Genomic DNA, 22,198 nt, shown 5'->3' with positions numbered 1-22,198 from the left:
GGAACCCGGCTTGGGAGTTCCTGCCTCTGCCCAGGGCGACTTCTCAAGTCTGGTTGACTCTCCCCGCAGGCTGGCTATGAGACGCTCCAAGATTTGCTGGTCCTTTTCTGACATGGACCATCTGTTGAAGGGAGTTTTTCGTGCTTTTGAGATCTTCAACTTCCTGGACTGGTGTTTGGGAGCGTTAAGCAGAAAGACCTCCCCTTCGGATAAGGACTCTGCCATGCTTATCATGTCTAGCATGGACAAAGCCATTCGGGATGGGTCTGGTGAGCTTGCGGCTTCGTACGTGTCCGGAGTGCTTAAGAAGAGAGATCACCTTTGCTCTTTCTTGTCTGCGGGGATCACACCATGCCAGAAGTCGGAGTTGATGTTTGCTCCGCTTTCCAAGTGTCTCTTTCCGGAAGAGCTGATCAAGGGGATTGCTGCCTCGTTGATCCAGAAGGATACCCATGACCTGGTGGCTTCTTCCGCACGTAAAGTCACAGCTTTACCTTCCGTGCCTAGACCTAGGATGGACACACCAGCGTCTAGGTTCATCCCGCCCTTTCGTGGCAGAACCTCCAGCAGAGGAGGTACCCGTGCCGACAGTCATCGTGGCAAAAAGAAGAAGGGTTCCAAGTCCTCAAAAGGCAGAATCTGACTGCCTACCTCTCCAGACAGCAGTGGGAGCCAGGCTCAAGAACTACTGGCAGGCTTGGGAGAGTAGAGGTGCAGACGCTCAGTCTGTGAAGTTGCTAAGAGAGGGGTACAGGATTCCGTTCTTGCGCAATCCCCCTCTAGCAACTACTCCCATCAACCTCTCTCCCAACTACAAGGAGGAGGACAAGAGGCTAGCTTTACAGCAAGAGGTGTCTCTCTTGCTACAAAAGGGAGCGGTAGTCATAGTCCGGGACCATCAATCCCCGGGCTTCTACAACCGTATCTTCCTGGTAGCGAAGAAGACAGGAGGGTGGAGACCGGTGCTGGACGTCAGTGCTCTCAATGCTTTTGTCACCAAGCAGACGTTCACCATGGAGACGACGAAGTCGGTGCTAGCATCGGTCAGGAAGGAAGACTGGATGGTCTCGTTGGACCTAAAAGACGCGTACTTTCATGTCCCCGTCCATCCAGACTCCCAACCTTTCCTAAGGTTCGTCTTTGGAAAGGTCGTTTACCAGTTCCAAGCCCTGTGCTTTGGCCTAAGCACGGCACCTCTTGTGTTTACCAAACTGATGAGGAATATTGCCAAATTCCTTCATTTGGCAGACATCAGAGCCTCCCTCTATTTGGACGACTGGCTTTTAAGAGCTCCGTCAAGTCGTCGCTGTCTGGAGAATCTCAGATGGACTATGGATCTGACCAAGGAATTGGGTCTCCTGGTCAATATAGAGAAGTCCCAACTCGTCCCATCCCAAACCATTGTCTATCTAGGTATGGAGATTCAGAGTCGAGCTTTTCGGGCTTTTCCGTCGGCCCCCAGAATCAGTCAAGCCCAAGAATGCATCCAGAGCATGCTGAGAAGGAACCGATGTTCAGTCAGGCAGTGGATGAGTCTAACAGGGACGCTTTCATCGCTGGCCCAGTTCATCGCGTTAGGGAGACTCCACCTCCGCCCCCTTCAGTATCATCTAGCTGCTCACTGGAGAAAGGACATGACGCTAGAAGCGGTCTCAGTTCCTATATCCGAAGAGATGAAGTCTGCGCTGACGTGGTGGAAGAACAGCATTCTTCTCAAGGAAGGTCTACCATTGGCTGTTCAGACCCCCGACCACCTTCTCTTCTCGGACGCATCGGACACGGGCTGGGGTGCGACACTGGACGGACGGGAATGCTCGGGCACGTGGAATCCGGAGCAAAGAACACTTCACATCAACTGCAAGGAGCTATTGGCAGTTCATCTGGCCTTGAGAAACTTCAAGTCCCTCCTTCTAGGCAAGGTGGTGGAGGTGAACTCCGACAACACTACAGCCTTGGCGTACATCTCCAAGCAAGGAGGGACTCATTCGAGGAAGTTGTTCGAGATCGCAAGGGACCTCCTCACCTGGTCAAGAGATCGAAAGATTTCGCTGGTAACGAGGTTCATTCAAGGCGACATGAATGTCATGGCAGATCGCCTCAGCCGGAAGGGTCAGGTCATCCCCACAGAGTGGACCCTTCACAAGAATGTTTGCAGCAGACTATGGGCCCTGTGGGGTCAGCCCACCATAGATCTGTTCGCTACCTCGATGACCAAGAGGCTCCCAAATTATTGCTCACCGATTCCGGACCCAGCAGCAGTTCACGTAGATGCCTTTCTTCTGGATTGGTCCCATCTAGACCTGTATGCGTTCCCTCCGTTCAAGATTGTCAACAAGGTACTGCAGAAGTTCGCCTCTCACGAAGGGACACGGTTGACGTTGGTTGCTCCCCTCTGGCCCGCGAGAGAATGGTTCAACGAGGTACTGCAATGGCTAGTGGACGTTCCCAGGACTCTTCCTCTAAGAGTGGACCTTCTGCGTCAGCCGCACGTAAAGAAGGTACACCCAAGCCTCCACGCTCTTCGTCTGACTGCCTTCAGACTATCGAAAGACTCTCAAGAGCTAGAGGCTTTTCGAAGGAGGCAGCCAGAGCGATTGCCAGAGCAAGGAGGACATCCACTCTCAAGGTCTACCATTCAAAATGGGAAGTCTTCCGAAGCTGGTGCAAGGCGAATTCAGTTTCCTCAACCAGTACCTCTGTAACGCAGATAGCTGACTTCCTTTTACATCTAAGGAATGTAAGATCCCTATCAGCTCCTACGATCAAAGGTTACAGAAGCATGTTGGCAGCAGTCTTCCGCCACAGAGGCTTAGATCTTTCCACCAACAAAGATCTACAGGACCTCCTTAAGTCTTTTGAGACCTCAAAGGAGCGTCGGTTAGCCACACCAGGTTGGAGCCTAGACGTGGTTTTAAGGTTCCTGATGTCAGCAAGGTTCGAACCGCTTCAATCAGCCTCTTTTAAGGATCTCACATTAAAGACTCTTTTCCTCGTTTGCTTAGCAACAGCTAAAAGAGTCAGTGAGATTCACGCCTTCAGCAGGAACATAGGTTTTACATCTGAAACGGCTACATGTTCCTTACAGCTTGGTTTTTTAGCTAAAAACGAGCTTCCTTCTCGTCCTTGGCCCAAGTCGTTCGAGATCCCAAGCCTGTCCAACTTGGTTGGTAACGAACAAGAGAGAGTACTATGCCCAGTAAGAGCTCTTAAGTACTATTTAAGACGTACAAAGCCATTACGAGGACAATCAGAAGCTTTATGGTGTTCTATTAAGAAACCTGCTTTACCGATGCCTAAGAACGCAGTTTCTTATTACATCAGGCTTTTGATTAGAGAGGCCCATTCTCATCTGAAGGAAGAAGACCATGCTTTGCTGAAGGTAAGGACACATGAAGTTAGAGCTGTCGCTACTTCAGTGGCCTTCAAACAGAACCGTTCTCTGCAGAGTGTAATGGATGCAACCTATTGGAGAAGCAAGTCAGTGTTCGCATCATTTTACCTTAAAGATGTCCAGTCTCTTTACGAGAACTGCTACACCCTGGGACCATTCGTAGCAGCGAGTGCAGTAGTAGGTGAGGGCTCAACCACTACATTCCCATAATCCCATAACCTTTTTTAATCTTTCTCTTGAAATGCTTTTTATTGTTGTTTTTGGGTTGTACGGAAGGCTAAGAAGCCTTCCGCATCCTGGTTGATTTGGCGGGTGGTCAAATTCTTTCTTGAGAAGCGCCTAGATTAGAGGTTGTGATGAGGTCCTTTAGTATGGGTTGCAGCCCTTTATACTTCAGCACCTAGGAGTCGCTCAGCATCCTAAGAGGATCGCTAGGCTCAGTAAGGAAGACGTACTTAAAAAGGCAGAGTAATGGTTCAAGTCGACTTCCTTACCAGGTACTTATTTATTTTATGTTTGTTATTTTTTGAATAACTGCTAAAATGAAATACGGGATACTTAGCTTCTAATGTTAACATGTATGCTGGTCTCCACCCAACCCCCTGGGTGTGAATCAGCTACATGATCATCGGGTAAGATTAATATTGAAAAATGTTATTTTCCTTAGTAAAATAAATTTTTGAATATACTTACCCGATGATCATGAATTTAAGGACCCTCCCTTCCTCCCCATAGAGACCCAGTGGACCGAGGAGAAAATTGGTTCTTGTTGACAAGAAGTACCTGAGTACCTACTCGACAGATGGCGCTGTTGTTGTACACCCCCACCTGTATAGCGATCGCTGGCGTATCCCGACCTTAGGTTTTTTCTGTCGGGCAACAGAGTTGCAGCTACATGATCATCGGGTAAGTATATTCAAAAATTTATTTTACTAAGGAAAATAACATATTATAACCCATACGATCAGATATGAATACAAATGAATAAATCATTATAAAATAAAAATGACAAATTTATACCTTTGAGGAGAGGTGTGGCTGGCATGTGAAATGAGGAGGAGGAGGAGGTGAATCTTCCTTCATGAGAACTTTGGGTAAAAAACCCATTTACTATTACCAACTGAATCACTAAAATTAGTGCATGGTGCAAATTATGAGGCATGCAGTTTAACCTTAACAAAACTCAAGTATGATTGTAAGTAGGTCGGGGAGAGTGTCTCCTCAACATTTGGATTTCAGCATGGATAAGGATTTTTCTCTGTATGACTTGGAATTTTAGGAGTGGTTCTTGATAGCAAATTTTATTTTTGAAAACACTTTAGGTCTGTCTCTTCTTCTATTGCACAAAAAAAATTGTCTTATTTAGAAAGTCCTAGGATTTTTGGTGATCAATCTATTCTGAAGAAGCGTTTTAATTCTTTTATTCTACTGTGTTTCAATTAGTGTTCTCCTGTCTGGTCTTAGGCTGCTGAATTTCATCTTAATTTTTTAGATAGGAACTTATGGTCTATTAAATTTCTTTTTCCTGATCTAGATTCTAATCTTTGTTACCATTGTTCAATTTGTTTGTTAAGCATGTTGCATGAAACTTTTCATAATTCTGACTATCTTTGCATTCAGATCTTTCCAGAGTTGTTCGTAATACCAGGTATGCAGTTTATTCTAATGGTCATGCTCTCTCCATCATGAGGCTCAATACTACACAGTATTTTAGAAGTTTTACTCCTGCTGTGACCAAGTTCTGGAAGGATTTTCCTAGTTAGGTAGCTGAATCGGTGGAACTTCAAAGTTCAAGCTTGCAAAAAATATTTTCATGTTGAACAGGCTGATTTTTTATGTTAGTAGGTTGGCCAGGGCACCAGCCGCCCGTTGAGATACTACCACTAGAGAGGTATTGGATCCTTTGACTGGCCAGACAGTAATGCATTGGATCCCTCTCTCTGGTCACGGCTTATTTTTTCTTTGCCTACACTTACACAGAATAGTTTGGCCTATTCTTTACATATTCTCATCTTTCCTCATACACCTGACAACAATGAGATACTTAACACTTCTTCACCCAAGGGGTTAATTACTGTACTGCAATTTGTTCAGTGTACTTTCCTCTTGGTAAGGGTAGAAGAGACTCTTTAGCTGTGGTAAGCAGCTCTTCTAGGAGAAGGACACTCCAAAATCAAACCACTGTTCTCTAGTCTTGGGTAGTGCCATAGCCTCTGTACCATGGTCTTCCACTGTCTTGGGTTGGAGTTCTCTTGCTTGAGAGTACACTCAGGCACACTATTCTATCTTATTTTTTTTTTTTTCTTCCTCTTGTTTTTTTGAAATGGTGTGTTGGGCAGGCTTAATAGAAGGGCCATGGATGCCTGGTGGTTTATCAAGAGGTTGTCTTTTCCTTTTTCTGATTCTTTTTCTTCTCAAAACCATCCTTACTGTCCTCCCTTCAGTTGAAGTGGCTATCCTGGAGGGTATTTAGCCTTGCATGGTGTATCGGCTCCTCCATGTTGACCAGTTTTTCCGACTTTTTACTATAGTCTATGGGTATCATCAATCACTTTGTTTATAATTCTGTATGTATTGTTTTTGTTATAATTCTTGTTTATCTAGTTTTTAAGTATGATGTCTCTTTTTTATTTCTATTAATTCTTATGCTGTCTGGAGACATTGAGCGAAATCCGGGACCAGTACGTCCTAGATTTCGTCAATGTCGTCTTCTGTATTGCAATATTCGTGGTCTTCACGCAAATATCCAAGACCTTACAGTTGCGTCCAGACAGTATGATATTCTTTTTTGCTCAGAAACTTTGGTTTCTAATATGAGGCACTCATCTGAGCTCCTTATAACTGGTTTTAAGAAGCCAATAATGTTGAAACGTGATGCCATCCCTAGGGCCAGGGGAATGGCGGTGTATATTAGGACCGAGTACCCTGCTTCTCAAAAGTCCTGCTATCAATGTGGATGTCATGAGATTCGGGTAATAAAAGTTTGTGGCAGGCATAACAACTTTTATTTATGTTCGATCTACCGGAATCCAGACATGGATGATTCTATCTTCGATTGTCTTCTTACCATTATGGCTAAGATACAAGAAGATGATAGAAAGGCTTCTTTTGTCTTTGTTGGTGATTTTAATGCTCACCATAGGGAGTGGTTAAGTTCTATCTCTCCTACCGATCGCCATGGCTTAAGAGCTTTAGACTTTGCCTCTGAATCAGGCTGTGAGCAAATCATGAATGAAGCTACTCACAGGTCTGGTAATTGCTTGGACCTCGTATACACTGACTCCCCTGGCGTTATAACTGGTAAGGTTGGTTCTCCAGTCGGGACATCTGATCATGCCTTGATTTCATTATTAGTGAAGACTGAGCAGCCTGTCCCTGATATATCATATTCTTGTAAAATTTATATGAAATCCCAAGCAGACTGGAATGGGATTTTACATGATCTTTTGTGCTTGAATTGGTCACAATTATATAATAGTGTAGATCCTGTTGTCCCTTTGAATGAGAATCTAGTCAACATAATTGATAGGCGTATCCCTTCTCGTGTGCTAAGGTACCGAGTGAAGGACAAACCGTGGTTCAATGATGATTGTAGACGTGCTTTTTTGGAGAAGCAGGAGGCCTATCAACTTTGGAAGGGTAACAGATCAGATTTGACCTGGAACAACTATACTCAGCTTCGAGCTTTTGCTCAGAGAGTTTATGCCTCAACTGAAAAGGAGTACAATTTAACCATAAAAGAAACACTTTCTGGTACAACTCAGGAACATAAATGGTGGTCTACCCTTAAATCTGCACTCTTTGGTGTAGATGCAACAGTTCCTCCTTTACTTAAACCAGGTGGCTCAGTCACTCACTGTCCAAAGGAAAAAGCAACCCTTTTGGCTGATGTTTTTGACAGTAAACAGAGTAATGAAAAACTTGAACTTCCTCATTCCTGTTTTCCTGAGGCTAAACTAACTAGTTTAGCTTTTCGATCTCGTGAGATTAAAGCTCTGTTGATGGACCTTGATGCTTATGGAGGTGTAGACCCAAATGGTATTTTTCCTTTGTTTTTTATAAAGACAGCAGATTTCTTAGCTCCAAAGTTATCTGTTATTTTGCGCAAGTTAGCAAGAAGAGGAGCTTTTAGCACTAGTTGGAGAATTGGTAATGTTACTCCTCTATGTAAATGTGTTTGTGGTAGCTCAAGTCCCACTGATTACTGCCCAATTTCCATAACTCCCATATTATCTAAAGTTTTTGAACGTCTTCTGGCAAAACGTCTTAATAGGTTTGCTGAAGGTAATCATCTACTCCCTAGTTTGCAATTTGGTTTTCGTAAAGGCCTTGGAGCATGTGATGCCCTTCTTACAATCTCCAATGCTGTACAGAAATCCCTTGATTGTGGTCGGGAAGTTCGTATGATTGACCTTGATTTTAGTGCTGCCTTTGACCGTGTTAATCATGAGGCCCTTGTTTTCAAACTGAAACAGTTGGGAGTGGGTGGGTCGTTTCTTAGCATTATTATTGATTTTTTAAGTAATAGATCTCAAAGAGTTGTTGTTGATGGGCACCATAGTGATTATAGGAATGTGATATCCGGTGTTCCACAGGGTAGTGTTCTTGGCCCCTTACTTTTTATACTATATACACATGACATGTGGTTTGGCCTAGAAAACAAGCTTGTTGCATATGCAGATGATGCTACTCTGTTTGCATCAATTCCATCCCCTGAATGTAGATCTAGGGTTGGTGAATCCCTTAATAGAGATTTAGCTAGAATTAGTGCATGGTGCAAATTATGGGGTATGAAGTTGAATCCTAACAAAACTCAAAGTATGATTGTAAGTAGGTCAAGGACGGTGGTTCCTCAACATCCGGATCTCAGTATTGATAATGTTTCTTTAAATATGTATGACTCTTTCAAAATTTTAGGTGTGATTCTCGACAGTAAATTTACTTTTGAGAAACATATAAGGTCTGTGTCTTCTTTAATTTCACAAAAAATAGGCTTATTGAGAAAGTCTTTCAAGATTTTCGGTGATCAATCTATTCTGAAGAAGTGTTTTAATTCTTTCATTCTACCTTGTTTTGAGTATTGTTCTCCTGTCTGGTCTTCAGCTGCTGATTCTCATCTTAATTTGCTGGACAGAAACTTACGGTCTCTTAAATTTCTTATTCCTGATCTAGATATTAATCTCTGGCACCGTCGTTCAATTAGTTCATTATGCATGTTGCATAAGATTTTTCACAACTCTGACCATCCTTTACATTCAGATCTCTCTGGACAATTCTATCCTGTTCGTAATACTAGGCAGGCAGTTAATTCTAATAGCCAGGCCTTCTCCATCACGAGGCTCAATACTACGCAGTACTCTAGAAGTTTTATTCCAGCTGTGACCAAGTTGTGGAATGATCTTCCTAATCGGGTGGTTGAATCAGTAGAACTTCAAAAGTTCAAAGTTGGAGCAAATGCTTTTTTGTTGACCAGGTGGACATAGTCTTTTTATAGTTTATTTATGACATAGTTGTTTTTGATGATGTTGATAGTTTATTATATGACATGTCTGTTATGACGTTGTTTCTTATTTTAGAATGATTTATTGTTAATTTGTTCTCTTCATTTATTTATTTCCTTATTTCCTTTCCTCACTGGGCTATTTTTCCCTGTTGGAGCCCCTGGGCTTATAGCATCTTGCTTTTCCAACTAGGGTTGTAGCTTGGATAGTAATAATAATAATAATAATAATAATAATGTAAGACTCTTCCTATATTTTATTTATGAAAGATCTAATTTAATGTAGCTATTGCTCTTAACATGTTGTTTTAATTGTTCATTACTTCTCTTGCAGTTTATTTATATCCTTATCTCCTTTCCTCGCTGGGTTGTTTTTCCTTATTGAAGCTCTTGGGTATATAGCATCCTGCTTTTCTAACCAGGGTTGTAACTTAGCTAATAATAATAATGATTATGGACACAGTTGTCTTTTTTTTTACTCTTTTACATTCAATTTTGACAAGGACCCTATCTATAGATAACTGCCTTGACTTTTCTTTAACGTGGCATGAAAGTGGGGTAAAAATTACTTGAACATAGCATAAGCACTGCCTTTGTAGTGTATGGGCACTGCTTGTCTCATTACTTCTTGTCCACAAAAAATATGCATATGGAGGGAATTGTTTCTTTACAGACCGATGCAATGCTCTTATGCTGATTTGAATTTTCATGCTTATACTGTTTACTGATTTACTCGTATTCTGAGGCAGTCAGCTCTCCGTCATCACAAATTTTGACATGGTTTCGATATTCCTCTCCACATGTACGGAAATCCGTATAATATTTTAAGTTTTGAATCTTTGCAGAACCTCACAGTTAGGACGGCTGCACACAGCCTAACATTTTCAAACCAACTGTGCTTCTTTGTTACCCAGTCCTCGGACTGTTTCCTACCCCGCAAAGCACCACTTCTTTGGCTGACTCGGAGTCATCCTCCCAGTATCCTTCATCGTGAAAGCATATCTTACAAGTATTTGTCAAGCATGACCATGAATGGGAGGTAAATCAGTTGTTGTTTGCGGATGATACTGTACTGGTAGCAGACACAGAAGAGAAGCTTGACCGACTAGTGACAGAATTTGGAAGGGTGTGTGAGAGAAGGAAGTTGAGAGTTAATGTGGGTAAGAGTAAGGTTATGAGATGTACGAGAAGGGAAGGTGGTGCAAGGTTGAATGTCATGTTGAATGGAGAGTTACTTGAGGAGGTGGATCAGTTTAAGTACTTGGGGTCTGTTGTTGCAGCAAATGGTGGAGTGGAAGCAGATGTACGTCAGAGAGTGAATGAAGGTTGCAAAGTGTTGGGGGCAGTTAAGGGAGTAGTAAAAAAATAGAGGCTTGGGCATGAATGTAAAGAGAGTTCTATATGAGAAAGTGATTGTACCAACTGTGATGTATGGATCGGAGTTGTGGGGAATGAAAGTGATGGAGAGACAGAAATTGAATGTGTTTGAGATGAAGTGTCTGAGGAGTATGGCTGGTGTATCTCGAGTAGATAGGGTTAGGAACGAAGTGGTGAGGGTGAGAACGGGTGTAAGAAATGAGTTAGCGGCTAGAGTGGATATGAATGTGTTGAGGTGGTTTGGCCATGTTGAGAGAATGGAAAATGCCGTCTGCTAAAGAAGGTGATGAATGCAAGAGTTGATGGGAGAAGTACAAGAGGAAGGCCAAGGTTTGGGTGGATGGATGGTGTGAAGAAAGCTCTGGGTGATAGGAGGATAGATGTGAGAGAGGCAAGAGAGCGTGCTAGAAATAGGAATGAATGGCGAGCGATTGTGACGCAGTTCCGGTAGGCCCTGCTGCTTCCTCCGGTGCCTTAGATGACCGCGGAGGTAGCAGCAGTAGGGGACTCAGCAGTATGAAGCTTCATCTGTGGTGGAAATGTGGGAGGTTGGGCTGTGGCACCCTAGCAGTACCAGCTGAACTCGGCTGAGTCCCTGGTTAGGCTGGAGGAACGTAGAGAGTAGAGGTCCCCTTTTTGTTTTGTTTCTTGTTGTTGTCGGCTACCCCCCAAAATTGGGGGAAGTGCCTTTGGTATATGGATGGGATTTGTCAAGCAACTACTGTCCAGTTATGCGAGAATTTATTATGTGCAGTGTATGTAGTACGTATACATGTACACCTGATTTCCAATACTAAATACTGCTACTGCACCTTACAGATTGCATCATGAGTTTTGAAATTTTGCTGTGTAGAACTTTGTAAATGTTCAGTGATGTTGTATGTGAACTGTACAGTCTTTTTTTTTATCTTTTTACTGTTACAGTAATGTTTTAGGATAGATATTAATTTGTACATTTAGAAATAACTACTAACAGTGTATTTATATTTACAGTACAGTACTTTATACAAAATACCATGCTTTAGAATACAGGCTACTTATTAGGTGACAGGTTGGTAGGTTTGTGATGTGTTGTCATTGTCTCACTGTAGCTAATTAAGCTGTATAGTACTGTACATGTATTGCAGTAATATACACTACAGTATCAGTAAGTGTTGGTAAATAGAAACAACAGTGTTTGGTTGCTACTTATACAGTACTTGGGGTGGCTAGTGATGACTTGTGCATCATGAATTGTCTTACATTGTATTGAAGTTGTGTTAGTAAAAGTGTATCCAGCACTTTGTTGGTAGATAGGTGTTTTTCCATGGACCATGAGTGCCCCTAATGTCTATTTTGACCCTGGAGTGGTAGTGTTACTAACTTCCGAAACTCTTATAGAATCCTTTTCTGATAGAGCACTTCTTTTTTTTGCAACATAATCCAAGACAAGCCCAGATCTGATCAGTTTCAACATCCCTAATGGGATTAGGAGGTTCTTGGAGTTATCTTTCTTTTTGTGTGCTGACAAAGAAAATTATATTTCTGGGAAGGAATGGATCATAGTGGTTGGGTTTAAAAGGACTACAGTACCTTCCACCCATTTGTGAGTCTCGTGCATAGAGGACAAAGGTTTTTATTTGCAAGGGAACAAATAAGCAATTTTAAAGACAAATATTTTTCTAACTTTACAAACCTTAGTCCTTTATACTGTATTAAATTTACTGCATGTCTATATTTTAGTCATAGGGCAGAATTGAAAAGTGTCATGGGGGTAGGAGGCCTCCTACCACTCTCCTACCTACCAACATTGTTATTAAGTTTGAAAAAGTTTCCAGCTCCCGTTGAATATTCCTACTTGAAGGACTTTGGTGTATATTAGCTAGTAAAGGCACAATTTATTGTTAAAAAGTTTGGTATATTTGTCTTATGCATTATAAATAACTTATGTAATGGGAGTTCTCCTTTAACACATATTTTTCCCACATCTCTTTACAGCGCTGAGTGATACTGGAGATGTTTATGTTTGGGGTTGGAATGAAAGTGGCCAACTTGGATATCCATTTAAAACAAAGGAGAAAACCTCTCTATGTTTTCCTTTGGGTCATCGTTGCCAGTGTCCTCAGTCAGTTTATCAAGAAGTATCCTCGTGCTTTGTGGATGGAGAGGTTTGTGAAGCTCAAGAAAATGAAAATAAAGTGCCTCTGCATGATTATAAAAGGCTTAAAATCCAAGGAAAGGACAAGAGAATTAATCCTGAAAGACCGAAAGATGTTTTAAATGTCCAAGCATCTCCTAAACTCTTGAGCTTTTGGGTGGAGAGCTTAAGTTTAAGTGATGTCAAGTGTGGAGACCAACATACATTATTTTTATTAGGTAAGATTTAAGATTCTTTGCAAGTGGAACCTGCTGTCAATAAATTACTCCATTTTCTGTTGTCATGTATATAATTTTAATGATTAAGAATCACTATACAGTGAACCCTCGCTACTTCGCGGTTCGACCATCGCGGATTCACCACTTCGCGGATTTTTTCCATAACCCATATATATACAGTAATATATATATATATATGTATGCATGTATTTATGTATATATGTAGGTATGTATATGTGTATACATATAAATATATATATATACACACACACACATATACATATATATATATATATATATATATATATATATATATATATATATATATATATATATATATATATATATATATATATATATATATATATATATAAAGTAGGAAGATGTGATGTAGTTCTAAGGGAAAAGTATGGGAAATATGTCTGGGTAATAAGCAAAGCTCTACCTCCAGTTTGTTTCTTCATTATGATCAGAGATAAATGTAAACAAAACATTGGTTGCCATTTTTTATCATGCTTTTTAGCGTGTTTAGGAAATGCATGATATAAAATCACCTTTAATACTTGTGCCTGTTTTAGTTTAGGGTACTGTAGTACATGCATTAAGTGTTCTGTACATTAAAGGGTAGTTTGTTAACAGAACTACGTAAAGAGAAGGTTTTAAAAGTCTGAATATACATGTTGAATAAATAGGTAAATATGGTGTCACTACTTCGCGGATTTTCACCTATCGCGGCCGCGACTGGAACCTATCTACCGCGATAAACGAGGGTTCACTGTACAGTATTACTAAAGAATTTAGATATCTTTCTGTGCTCATCGTGTAAAATCGGAAATATAAAGGTGAGGGTTAGAGCAAATGTGAGGGCTGAATTAGCAGCTGGAGTGGATATGAATGTATTGAGGTGATTTGGCCATGTCGAGAGGGGAAATGGTCGTCTGCTGAAAAAGGTGATGAATGTAAAAGATGATGGGAGAAGTGGAAGAAGAAGGCCAAGGTTTCAGGTGGATGGATGGCGTGAAGAAAACACTAGGTAACAAGTGGATAGATGTGAAAGAAGCAAAAGAGTATGCTAGGAATAGAAATGAATGGAGACTGATTGTGACGCAGTTCTGATGGGGCCTGAAGCTACCTCTGGTGACCGCGAGGTAGCGATAATTGGGTAATTGGGGAGTCAGCTTATGAAGCTTCATTTGTGGGAGAGGGTTGGCTGTGGCACCCTAGCAGTATCAACCAAACTTGGCCGAGTCCCTTGTCAGGCAAGGGATAACGAGGAGGAAAAATACCCTTTGTTTTTTTTTTTTTTCATATCAGCAACCTCTCAAAGGGGAAGTGCCACGATGAATAGATTAAAATATAGTTTAATTCTTTTACTCTGCTATTTTAATGTAGTTTTCCCAGTTTGGTCTTTAGCATCTGAGGCTCGTCTAACATTGTGGGACAAAACATTAATACTGTAGAAGTATATGTCAGATTTTGAACCAAGAAATGGAACCCTATTATAATAAGTAAATTTTCAAAATTGGTTCAATCTCGCAATAGTGAAGAATCCTTCCTGGATTCGGATGGTGATCCAGATCACCACCAAAATCTGATAATTTCTAAGTTAGCCCATTTCTGCTATATCCTTAAATTTTCATAAAAAAATATACCATAACATTTTGGGAAATAAGCAAAAATATCCAAATTGGTCTAATCTCCCAATAATAAAGAATCCTTTAAAAAGATTCTGGATCCGGATGGGGATCCGGATCATCATCAAAATTTAATCATTTGAAAGTGACCCCATTTTTGACATATCTTGACATTTTCATGGAAATTCATCTCTAACTTTTTAAGTTAGTCTGGTGACAAATAAATAAACAAACAGACAGAGGTGAAAACATAACCTTAACACAGGTACCTAATAAAGGGGTGTAGTGAAAAAAATTAGATTTATTTAAAAATAATTGGATATCTGGTATGATGGGTTCCATCTGACATTGGAATTTTTAATATATAGTTGATTTGATTATCATATCTTAAGAGTAAATATCTTGACCTGCGAATTATGAATGTCTCATAAATGTTGTGTATGGTTTTGGATATTTTTGAAGGTAATTGTTCAATTTAGCTAAAGGAATTATCCCTATTTTGTGTTTGGGCCGTTTGCTTTTCAGGATATTGAGTAGATTGCTGTCAAGGGAAAATACCATTTATTTTGTTATAAAACTTTGTAGTGTGAAGTTATTATGCCTTTGTAATGGGATCTTATTTTGTTTCAGATGATGGCAGTGTGTGGTCTGCTGGTATGAACAAGTAAGCATTGGGCCATTTTAAATGTTCTTTTGGATGGTGGTTAGGCTGCTGTGTGGTCCTTAAGGACTTTCTTTTAAAGTCTAGAACAGGGAATCCAGTGCTATATGATGTACCAAAGAAATATTGTATTCCCTGATTAGGGCCTTTGTATCAATGTGCAAAGCATGGACTCTGTGTTTATAAGAGTGACACGAGTCCAGGCTCAATTGAACCTGGCTCAGCACCTCGAATGCTGAATTCTTCTGCCAACTGAGAATATGTCACCCACTATGAACCGTTATTAATGCTTAAGATAATGCTTACCCAGGTGTTTGCTTTTCGCCCGGCAACCATCCTTTCAAACAGTCGTAAGCTATAAAGATGTATTATTTTACGCTCTGACTTGATGAATTATTGAATTGTTCCGTAACCGAAATACAAACCACGCTATTTACATGGGGTTTACTTTTGGCGTAGCTGAAATTGACGAGCCATTAGATTTTAACGAGGGTTTACTACCCCTGCGCTAGTTAGCAGGGGTAGGGGAGGGGTAGCTTGCTACCCCTCCCCCCCCCCTCACATACCGGTGAAATGTCTTCACTTTTGGCTCGGACGATGTACAGACATGCCTGTCTTCGTCCTCGCTCGGCAGCCATTATATGTTTTGTCTTTACTAAATCACTTACTTTTCTTATACTCAATATATATGTAAACATATTTTTGTGTTTATGTATATATTTGAGTATAGAAATCAGTAGGTTTCCTTTTCAGAGTTCGTGCTTGTGTGTGTAGTGTACGATATCTCCGTGGAGCCCTCGGCAGTTAGGCCACCACGGTGTAATTTCATGGGTCGCGATCGAGTTTGTCTACGGTGTCTCTCTCTCTCTCTCTCTCGAGGTCGTTCACCCTTTACTAAGTTTTACCTTTACTACGCCCTGGGTAGCTTCCTTCCCGTGTGGGTGGGGTTGCTACGCCGTACATTTTATCTCAATTAGTTTATGAATCTAATTGTATTTGTTGACTTTTCAGCTTTTTGTAGAACGATTCCTTTCGGGGTTTTCGTTCTTTCTTTAGTGAACATTCATATTTGAATTACATAATTGTAATTGTTATAATTCTGTGTTTGGAGTCTTCGGAGTCTTCCCGGGGGAATGAATGTTAACTAATGACTTGTTTTTTTATTATTCACAGTTAACGATCTAGTCTCATTTGTGTAATGTGACAACGAAGCAAGCTGTCTTGTTGGGGCCTGGGGAGTCTGCTGTTGTTGCCTCCCCTATAGATCTTCGTCAGGGGTGTGTCTCCTTCTCCTGGAAGTGCTCCCGTGACGACTGACAGCTCTCCAGTTCATTTTAGAACACTCAGGAGGCTCGCCTCCTTGGGTGGGTAACTTCCCTTCCGAGGGAAGTTTTCCCGTCCAGGCTTGAGTTTATTTTCCTTCGGGGGGAACTCCTCTTGCCTTTATTTTGTTCCTGGTCCTCCGGAGGTTATGCTCTTGGTGCTGTGCGACCGCTTTTGTAACCTTGCGCAAGGGGCTGAGCGGTTGCAAGCTCGGACCATGGAGGTCGCCTGAGAAGACTAGTGCCCCTTTCCCCCCTTGCTTCGCCGGGCGTCTCGTCTGACAGAGCTTCCCTACCACCCTCCCCTACCCAGAGTAGGGGACGAGGTAAGTCCGTTGTGGGGAAGAGGGCCGCTGCCCTTCCCCAAGAGTGTGATCTTCAGGATAGTGGGGTTGTGGCGTCGTTCCAGACGTGTGAGGGGCTTGAGGGAGGGGCGGGAGTGTGTTGGGAGACGGAGTCCTGGTGCAAGCAGGCCACGTCTCCTCTGATGACCCCATGTGGGGGAAAAATGTCCCTAATTCTTCTCCAGCCTCTTTGGCGTGTTTTTCAGTCACTTCTGCAGCCAAGGACGTCGCCGAGAAGGAGCCTCCCAAGTCTGAATTGCAGCGTTCCCCTGACCGGCAGTCCAGGGATTTCTCGCCACGAAGGCCATCCTCCAGACGCAGATATGACCCTCGCAGGGAGAAATGCGAGAAGGCCGCTTCAGGCAGGCATAAGGCCGCGAAGCTTCCGGTTCACCCCGCCAGCGGGGGGAACCGTGCTTCCTTACGGGCAGCCTGGCCGAATCAGCACAGCTGGTTCGGCCCTCGGACTTAAAGGAATGGTTCCCTCCGTCGGGTCAGCCCACGGGATCCGCGTCCTCGTCCCCCAGAGAGAATACACGAACGGTAGTCCTCGCCGGCACGGCGATGCCAGTTCTGACCCCCGAACCTGGTGCGGAGGCTCCCGCCGGGGAAGACCAGTACCACCGCAGGGGAGTGCCTGTTATTCCAGAACCGAAGTGCCCGGTGGGAGTTCCCGGTGACCCGGCTCCTCGGGATCAGGCCGTAGGTTCTGCGGATGGTAGAGAAGGTTCGTTCGTTCCGACGGTGATGCCCGCCCTTCGACGTGAACCCCGACAACCCTACAGCAGGCTCTGGCAGACCGGCATAAGTCCTCCAAAGGCCACCTAGCTCGGCACGAGAGCAGTGGACCCAGGACGGAGGCCCCCCGTTCCGACGATGATGCCATTCGACAGGCGTAAGTCCGCGAAGGGTCCGGCTCCATCCACCCAGCGGAGAGAGTCGCCCCTTTGGTCTGGCAGTCGAGTCCTGACCTCCAAAGGCCACCTAGCTCGGCACGAGCGCAGTGGACCCAGGACAGAGGCCCCCATTCCGACAGACATAAGCCCGCGAAGGTTCCGACTTCTCCCGCCCAGCGGAGAGAGTCGCCTCTTCGGACTGGCAGCCTTGTCCCGGCCTCCGGTCCTTCGATGGCCAGCCCTGAACGGAGGAACCAACCAGCCAGCACGGGGAAGCCCGTGGCTCCATGGATATCCGCAGGAGCTCCATCCTTCCAGCAGAGGTAGCCGCTGGATCGACCCGGCAGCATGGCTTCCATACCCGGTACCACGACTGCTCCATTCAGGATTCGTGGTCAACCGCTGGTAGGCCAGGGTACTCACACCCCACGGATTCCCCGGGAGGGGGTAGACCCATGATCCAAGCATTGGAGGTGGCCACTGACACACCCATGATACCTCCCTCCGCCCCGGCGGCTCCATCCGGGATGGAACCAGCCGTACCATCGACCTGGCCAGCCCCATCCAAGCATTGGAGGTGGCCGCGGACACATCCATGACGGCTACCTCCGTCCTGGCGGCTCCATCCGTGATGGAGCCAGCCGTGCCATCGTCCCGGCCAGCCCCATCCAAACATCGGAGGAGGCCGCTGACATGGCAGGGTGCTTAAACCCCACAGATCTCCCCGGGAAGGGGTAGACCCACAACGGGTACCTCCGTCCCAGTGGCTTCATCCGTGATGGAGATAGCCGCTCCATCGTCCCGGCCAGTCCCATCCAAGCATTGGAGGTGGCCGCTGACTCACCCATGACGGATACCTCCGTTCCGGCGGCTCCATCTGTGATGGGGCCAGCCGTGCCATTGTCCCGGCCAGCCCCATCCAAGCATCAGAAGAGGCCTCTGACATGGCAGGGTGCTTAAACCCCACGGATTTCCCCGGGAGGGGGTAGGCCCATGACGGCTCCATCCGTGATGAAGGCAGAGTGGTTTTTCCCCGAGCGGGTCGAACGGGGCTATTGCCTCTCCAGTGCCTTTCTTGGTGGCCGCTGGAGAGGGAGCCCCGCACCTTTGCCCAGTGCCTCTTCGGCTCCGTCCGCCCGTCGGATGTAGAAGTTGGCACACGTAATCTTTCCCTTGCCTTGCCTCCCGTAGGGGAGCTTCGACTCCTCAGTTAACCTTCAGACCCTCCTACTCAGACTCCAGGAGAGGGCGTTCAGGCCGCGGCTCTCGAAGGAGTTAGGAGGGGAGGCCCCCCCTACTCCTGGTGGCGCCTCAGGTGGGGGGGATGCCTCAAACGATATTGGCAAGCATGGCGGGACCACGGAGCGGATCCGGGGACCGTAGCAGTACTAAAGGAGGGGTACAAGCTTCCCTTCCTAGCGGACCTCCACCTCGGATCCCAGATCAACAGGCGGAGTGGTTGGCATCCAGAGACCCCTGGAGAGTAGCAGTATTGCAGGAAGAAGGCTCGGCAATACTGGCGAAAGGGGCAGTAGAACCAGTCGAGAACTGAGTCCAGGGTTCTACAACAGCCTCTTCCTGGTGGAAAAGGCGACAGGGTTTCTGGAGACCTTTCAGCCCTCAACAATTCGTGTACAACCCCAGCTTCAAGGTGGACACTCCGAAGTCGGTCCTAGCGACCTTGAAGGAGTAGGACGGCTGAGATCCATAGACCTCAAAGCCGTCTACTTCCAGGTCCCTGTTCATCCCTCCAACAGGAGGTTCCTAAGGGTAGATTGGAGTACCAAAACATGGCAGTTCAAAACCCTATGCTTCAGACTGTCGACAGTCCTCAGGGCTTCACGAAGGTCTTCTCAGCAGTTTCAGGCTGGGCGTACGAACAGGACGTCCGCCAGATTCGGTACTTAGGTGACTGGTTGTTGCTTTCAGTCCCAGAGGAAGTACTGAGGGAGCAAGTCGAGAAGCCCCTGCAGTTCTACAACGTCTTGAGTATCATCATCAACCTGGAGAAGTCACGGCTGATTTCCTCTACCAGGATGACCTACCTAGGGTTGGTTCTAGACTCCCGGATGGCGAGGGCCTTCCCCTCCGCGGAGAAACTGGACACCCTGAAACAGATACTCTGGCCCTTCCTGTCGGGCCAACCCAGGAGAGCCAAGGTCTGGCAAAGACTGAGAGGACTCCCCGCACTAGATAGTCCTGGTGTCCCCAGAGACGAAGGAGGTCCTGGGGTGGTAGCAATCGGAACGAACACCCTCAAGGGAATGCCCTTTTCTGCCGACCCTCCGGAGATGCTCCTGTTCACTGGCGTATCCAAGGAGAGATGGGGTGCTCATCTTCTCGACAAAATGGCAAAAGGTAAATGGGAAGTCGAGGAGACGAACCTGCACATATACGTGCTGGAGATGAGGATCGTCCATCTACCCCAGGGAAGCTCCGGGTATCCGGGGTGCGACAACGCCACGGTGGTGGCCTACGTGAAAGAGCAAGGAGGACTAAAGTCGAAGGAACAGTGCAATCTCACGATGGAGTTCCTAGGATGGGCTGAAGTGGAACAAATTAAATTTTCAGCCAGGTTCTCTCCGGGGAAGAGGAACGTCCTGGCCGGCGGCCTCAACTGGAAGGGTCGAGTGGTAGGGCCCGAGTGGTCCCTACACCCAGAAGTGGTCAAAACCCTTTCCCTGAAGTGGGGCTCGCCGGTGTTCAACCTCTTCGCCACGAGACTAAACGCACAGCTCCCCGTGTTCTGTTTTCCTGTGCCAGATCCTGCGGCAGCGTTCGAGGATGCCTTCCAATGAGACGGACGGCCAACCTGTGGGTGTCTGGTAGCGCCCTGGTGGCCAGAGAGGGAGTGGTTCGCGGATCTAAAGGAACTGGCATGCCTTACACCTGGGACACTTCCAGACAGACCAGACCTTCTCCGGCAGCCTCACTTCCAGAGGTTCCACGAAAACCCTTGGTCCCTCCTTCACGTGTGGAGGTTATCGAGCGTCTCCTGAAAAAGGAAGGATTTCCGTCGAGGCCAGCATCAAGGATGGCAGGGTACCTGAGGCGTTCGTCAGTCGAGGTGTACCTGGCGTAGTGGGCTACCTTTTCTAAGGGGTGCTCCTCGAAGAACATCAGGCCATTATAGGCCTCCATTCACGAGATAGCAGACTTCCTGGTCTATCTCAGGGACGGAGTGGGCATGTCCATCCCAAGTCTTCCTCCTGAAGGACATAGGCCTGGGTGCCTCCAGGTAGATCTCGACGCTCTTCAAGAGCTTAAAGCAGTCGTTTTTCCCTCAAGCCGTTTGAGTGCCCCAGGGGGATGTGGCTAGGGTACTTGAAGTTGATTTTGGAACCTCCCTTCGAGCCTCTAAAAGACATTCTAGACAAGGAGCTCACCCTCAAGGCAGTCTTTCGTTTAGCTCTGGCATCAGCAAAGAGTAGGTGAGATTGCTGGCCTGTCGTACGAGATCTCACCCTCGAAGGGTTGGCGAGATTCTACTTTCAGATTCTTACCCTCCTTCGTAACCAAGACTCAGAATCCAGTTGTTTGGGACCCCAAATGGAATTGTTCCCAGTGCCAGCTATCCCTCGCTCGGACAACCCGAGGGACTTGCAGTATGGCAGTATTTAGAAAGGACAGCTAGACTTCATCCCGAGATCAAGAGTCTGTTCATTTTCCTCGGGACTGTGAAGGAGCCAGTCTCCAAGAACACTTTTTTCTTCTGGATAAGGCAAGTGATCGTCAGGCCCTACAGCAGTGCAGGGGTCCCCTTTCCAAGAAAGCCCAGACCCCACAGCATTAGGAGTCTAAATGCTTCTTGGGCATTTGAGAAGAACATGGCAGTTGGCCAAAGCCTGCGGGCAGGTACTTGGTCTAACCAGTCGACCTTTACGGCTCACTGCTTGAAGGACTACTCGAGAAAGTCCCTGGGCGGGTTCTCGCGCGGTCCTGTCATTTCCGCGCTCCAAATGGTTTAAGGGCGTAGCCCCAGTGGTAACTGCGGGTAGCGAGTCCAAGAGACACAGGTTCCTTCCTGAACCCTTGTTCTTCCTTCCCCTATATCCTTACCGGAAATGGCTCAGGTAGCCCCCTGAAACTGCCATGGGATACACTATCATTGGAAGGACATGTCTCCTAGGATTCTTGCAGAAGTGAGTTATATAGACACTAAGATGGTTTTTTGTGTAGTTTTCCCTTGTTCTCGTGTTTTCTTTGAGGTCAGCAGAACCTAATCTCCTACCTAGGTTCCTCTTCTATTCTCGTCACGGTCTCTAGGTCCTGAAGGACACTCCCACCTCCTAAGGTATAAGTCTCCTAAGAAAGTAGTTCGAGGTAAGTATTCTGTATTGGAACAAATCACAAATTTTAAGTAATTTGTATTTTTCCTAACAATACTTACCTCGAACTACTTTCGGGTAATGGCCCGCCCATCCTACCCCGAGTGCCTTGCTGGACTTCATAGATACCTAAGCTATCAAGAACTTACTGGAGATCGAGACCTGAGCAAGCATGCTCTCTGACCTGGGGGATAGCCTCAGGGCATCATGTTCCACTCCACCTGAGGTTACCCCTCATAGAAAACGGGACTAAGGGTAAACTACACAAAACTGTGGTCGGTTGGGAGGAGATCCCAGATACTCCTAAGAAAGTAGTTCGAGGTAAGTATTGTTAGGAAAAATACAAATCACTTAAAATTTGTGATTTTGTATTCCCCCAAAATGATAAGT

At 45.3% G+C, this 22,198-nt stretch overlaps 1 protein-coding gene across 1 annotated transcript in view; it reads left to right on the top strand.

The window, feature by feature from the left end:
- Positions 1–22,198, top strand: part of LOC137629494 (probable E3 ubiquitin-protein ligase HERC3) — a 105,086-nt gene that overhangs the window by 60,165 nt on the left and 22,723 nt on the right. The window contains exons 6-7 of the mRNA XM_068360847.1: positions 12,246–12,623; positions 14,888–14,921. Coding sequence (XP_068216948.1) covers positions 12,246–12,623; positions 14,888–14,921 — 412 coding nt within the window. The remainder of the gene's footprint in view (positions 1–12,245; positions 12,624–14,887; positions 14,922–22,198) is intronic.

The sequence above is a fragment of the Palaemon carinicauda genome, chromosome 37 (genome assembly GCF_036898095.1).
Source record: "Palaemon carinicauda isolate YSFRI2023 chromosome 37, ASM3689809v2, whole genome shotgun sequence".
NCBI lineage: Eukaryota > Metazoa > Arthropoda > Malacostraca > Decapoda > Palaemonidae > Palaemon > Palaemon carinicauda.
The sequence above is the reverse complement of the archived record's forward strand: the minus strand, read 5'-3'. Positions and strand labels throughout refer to the sequence as shown.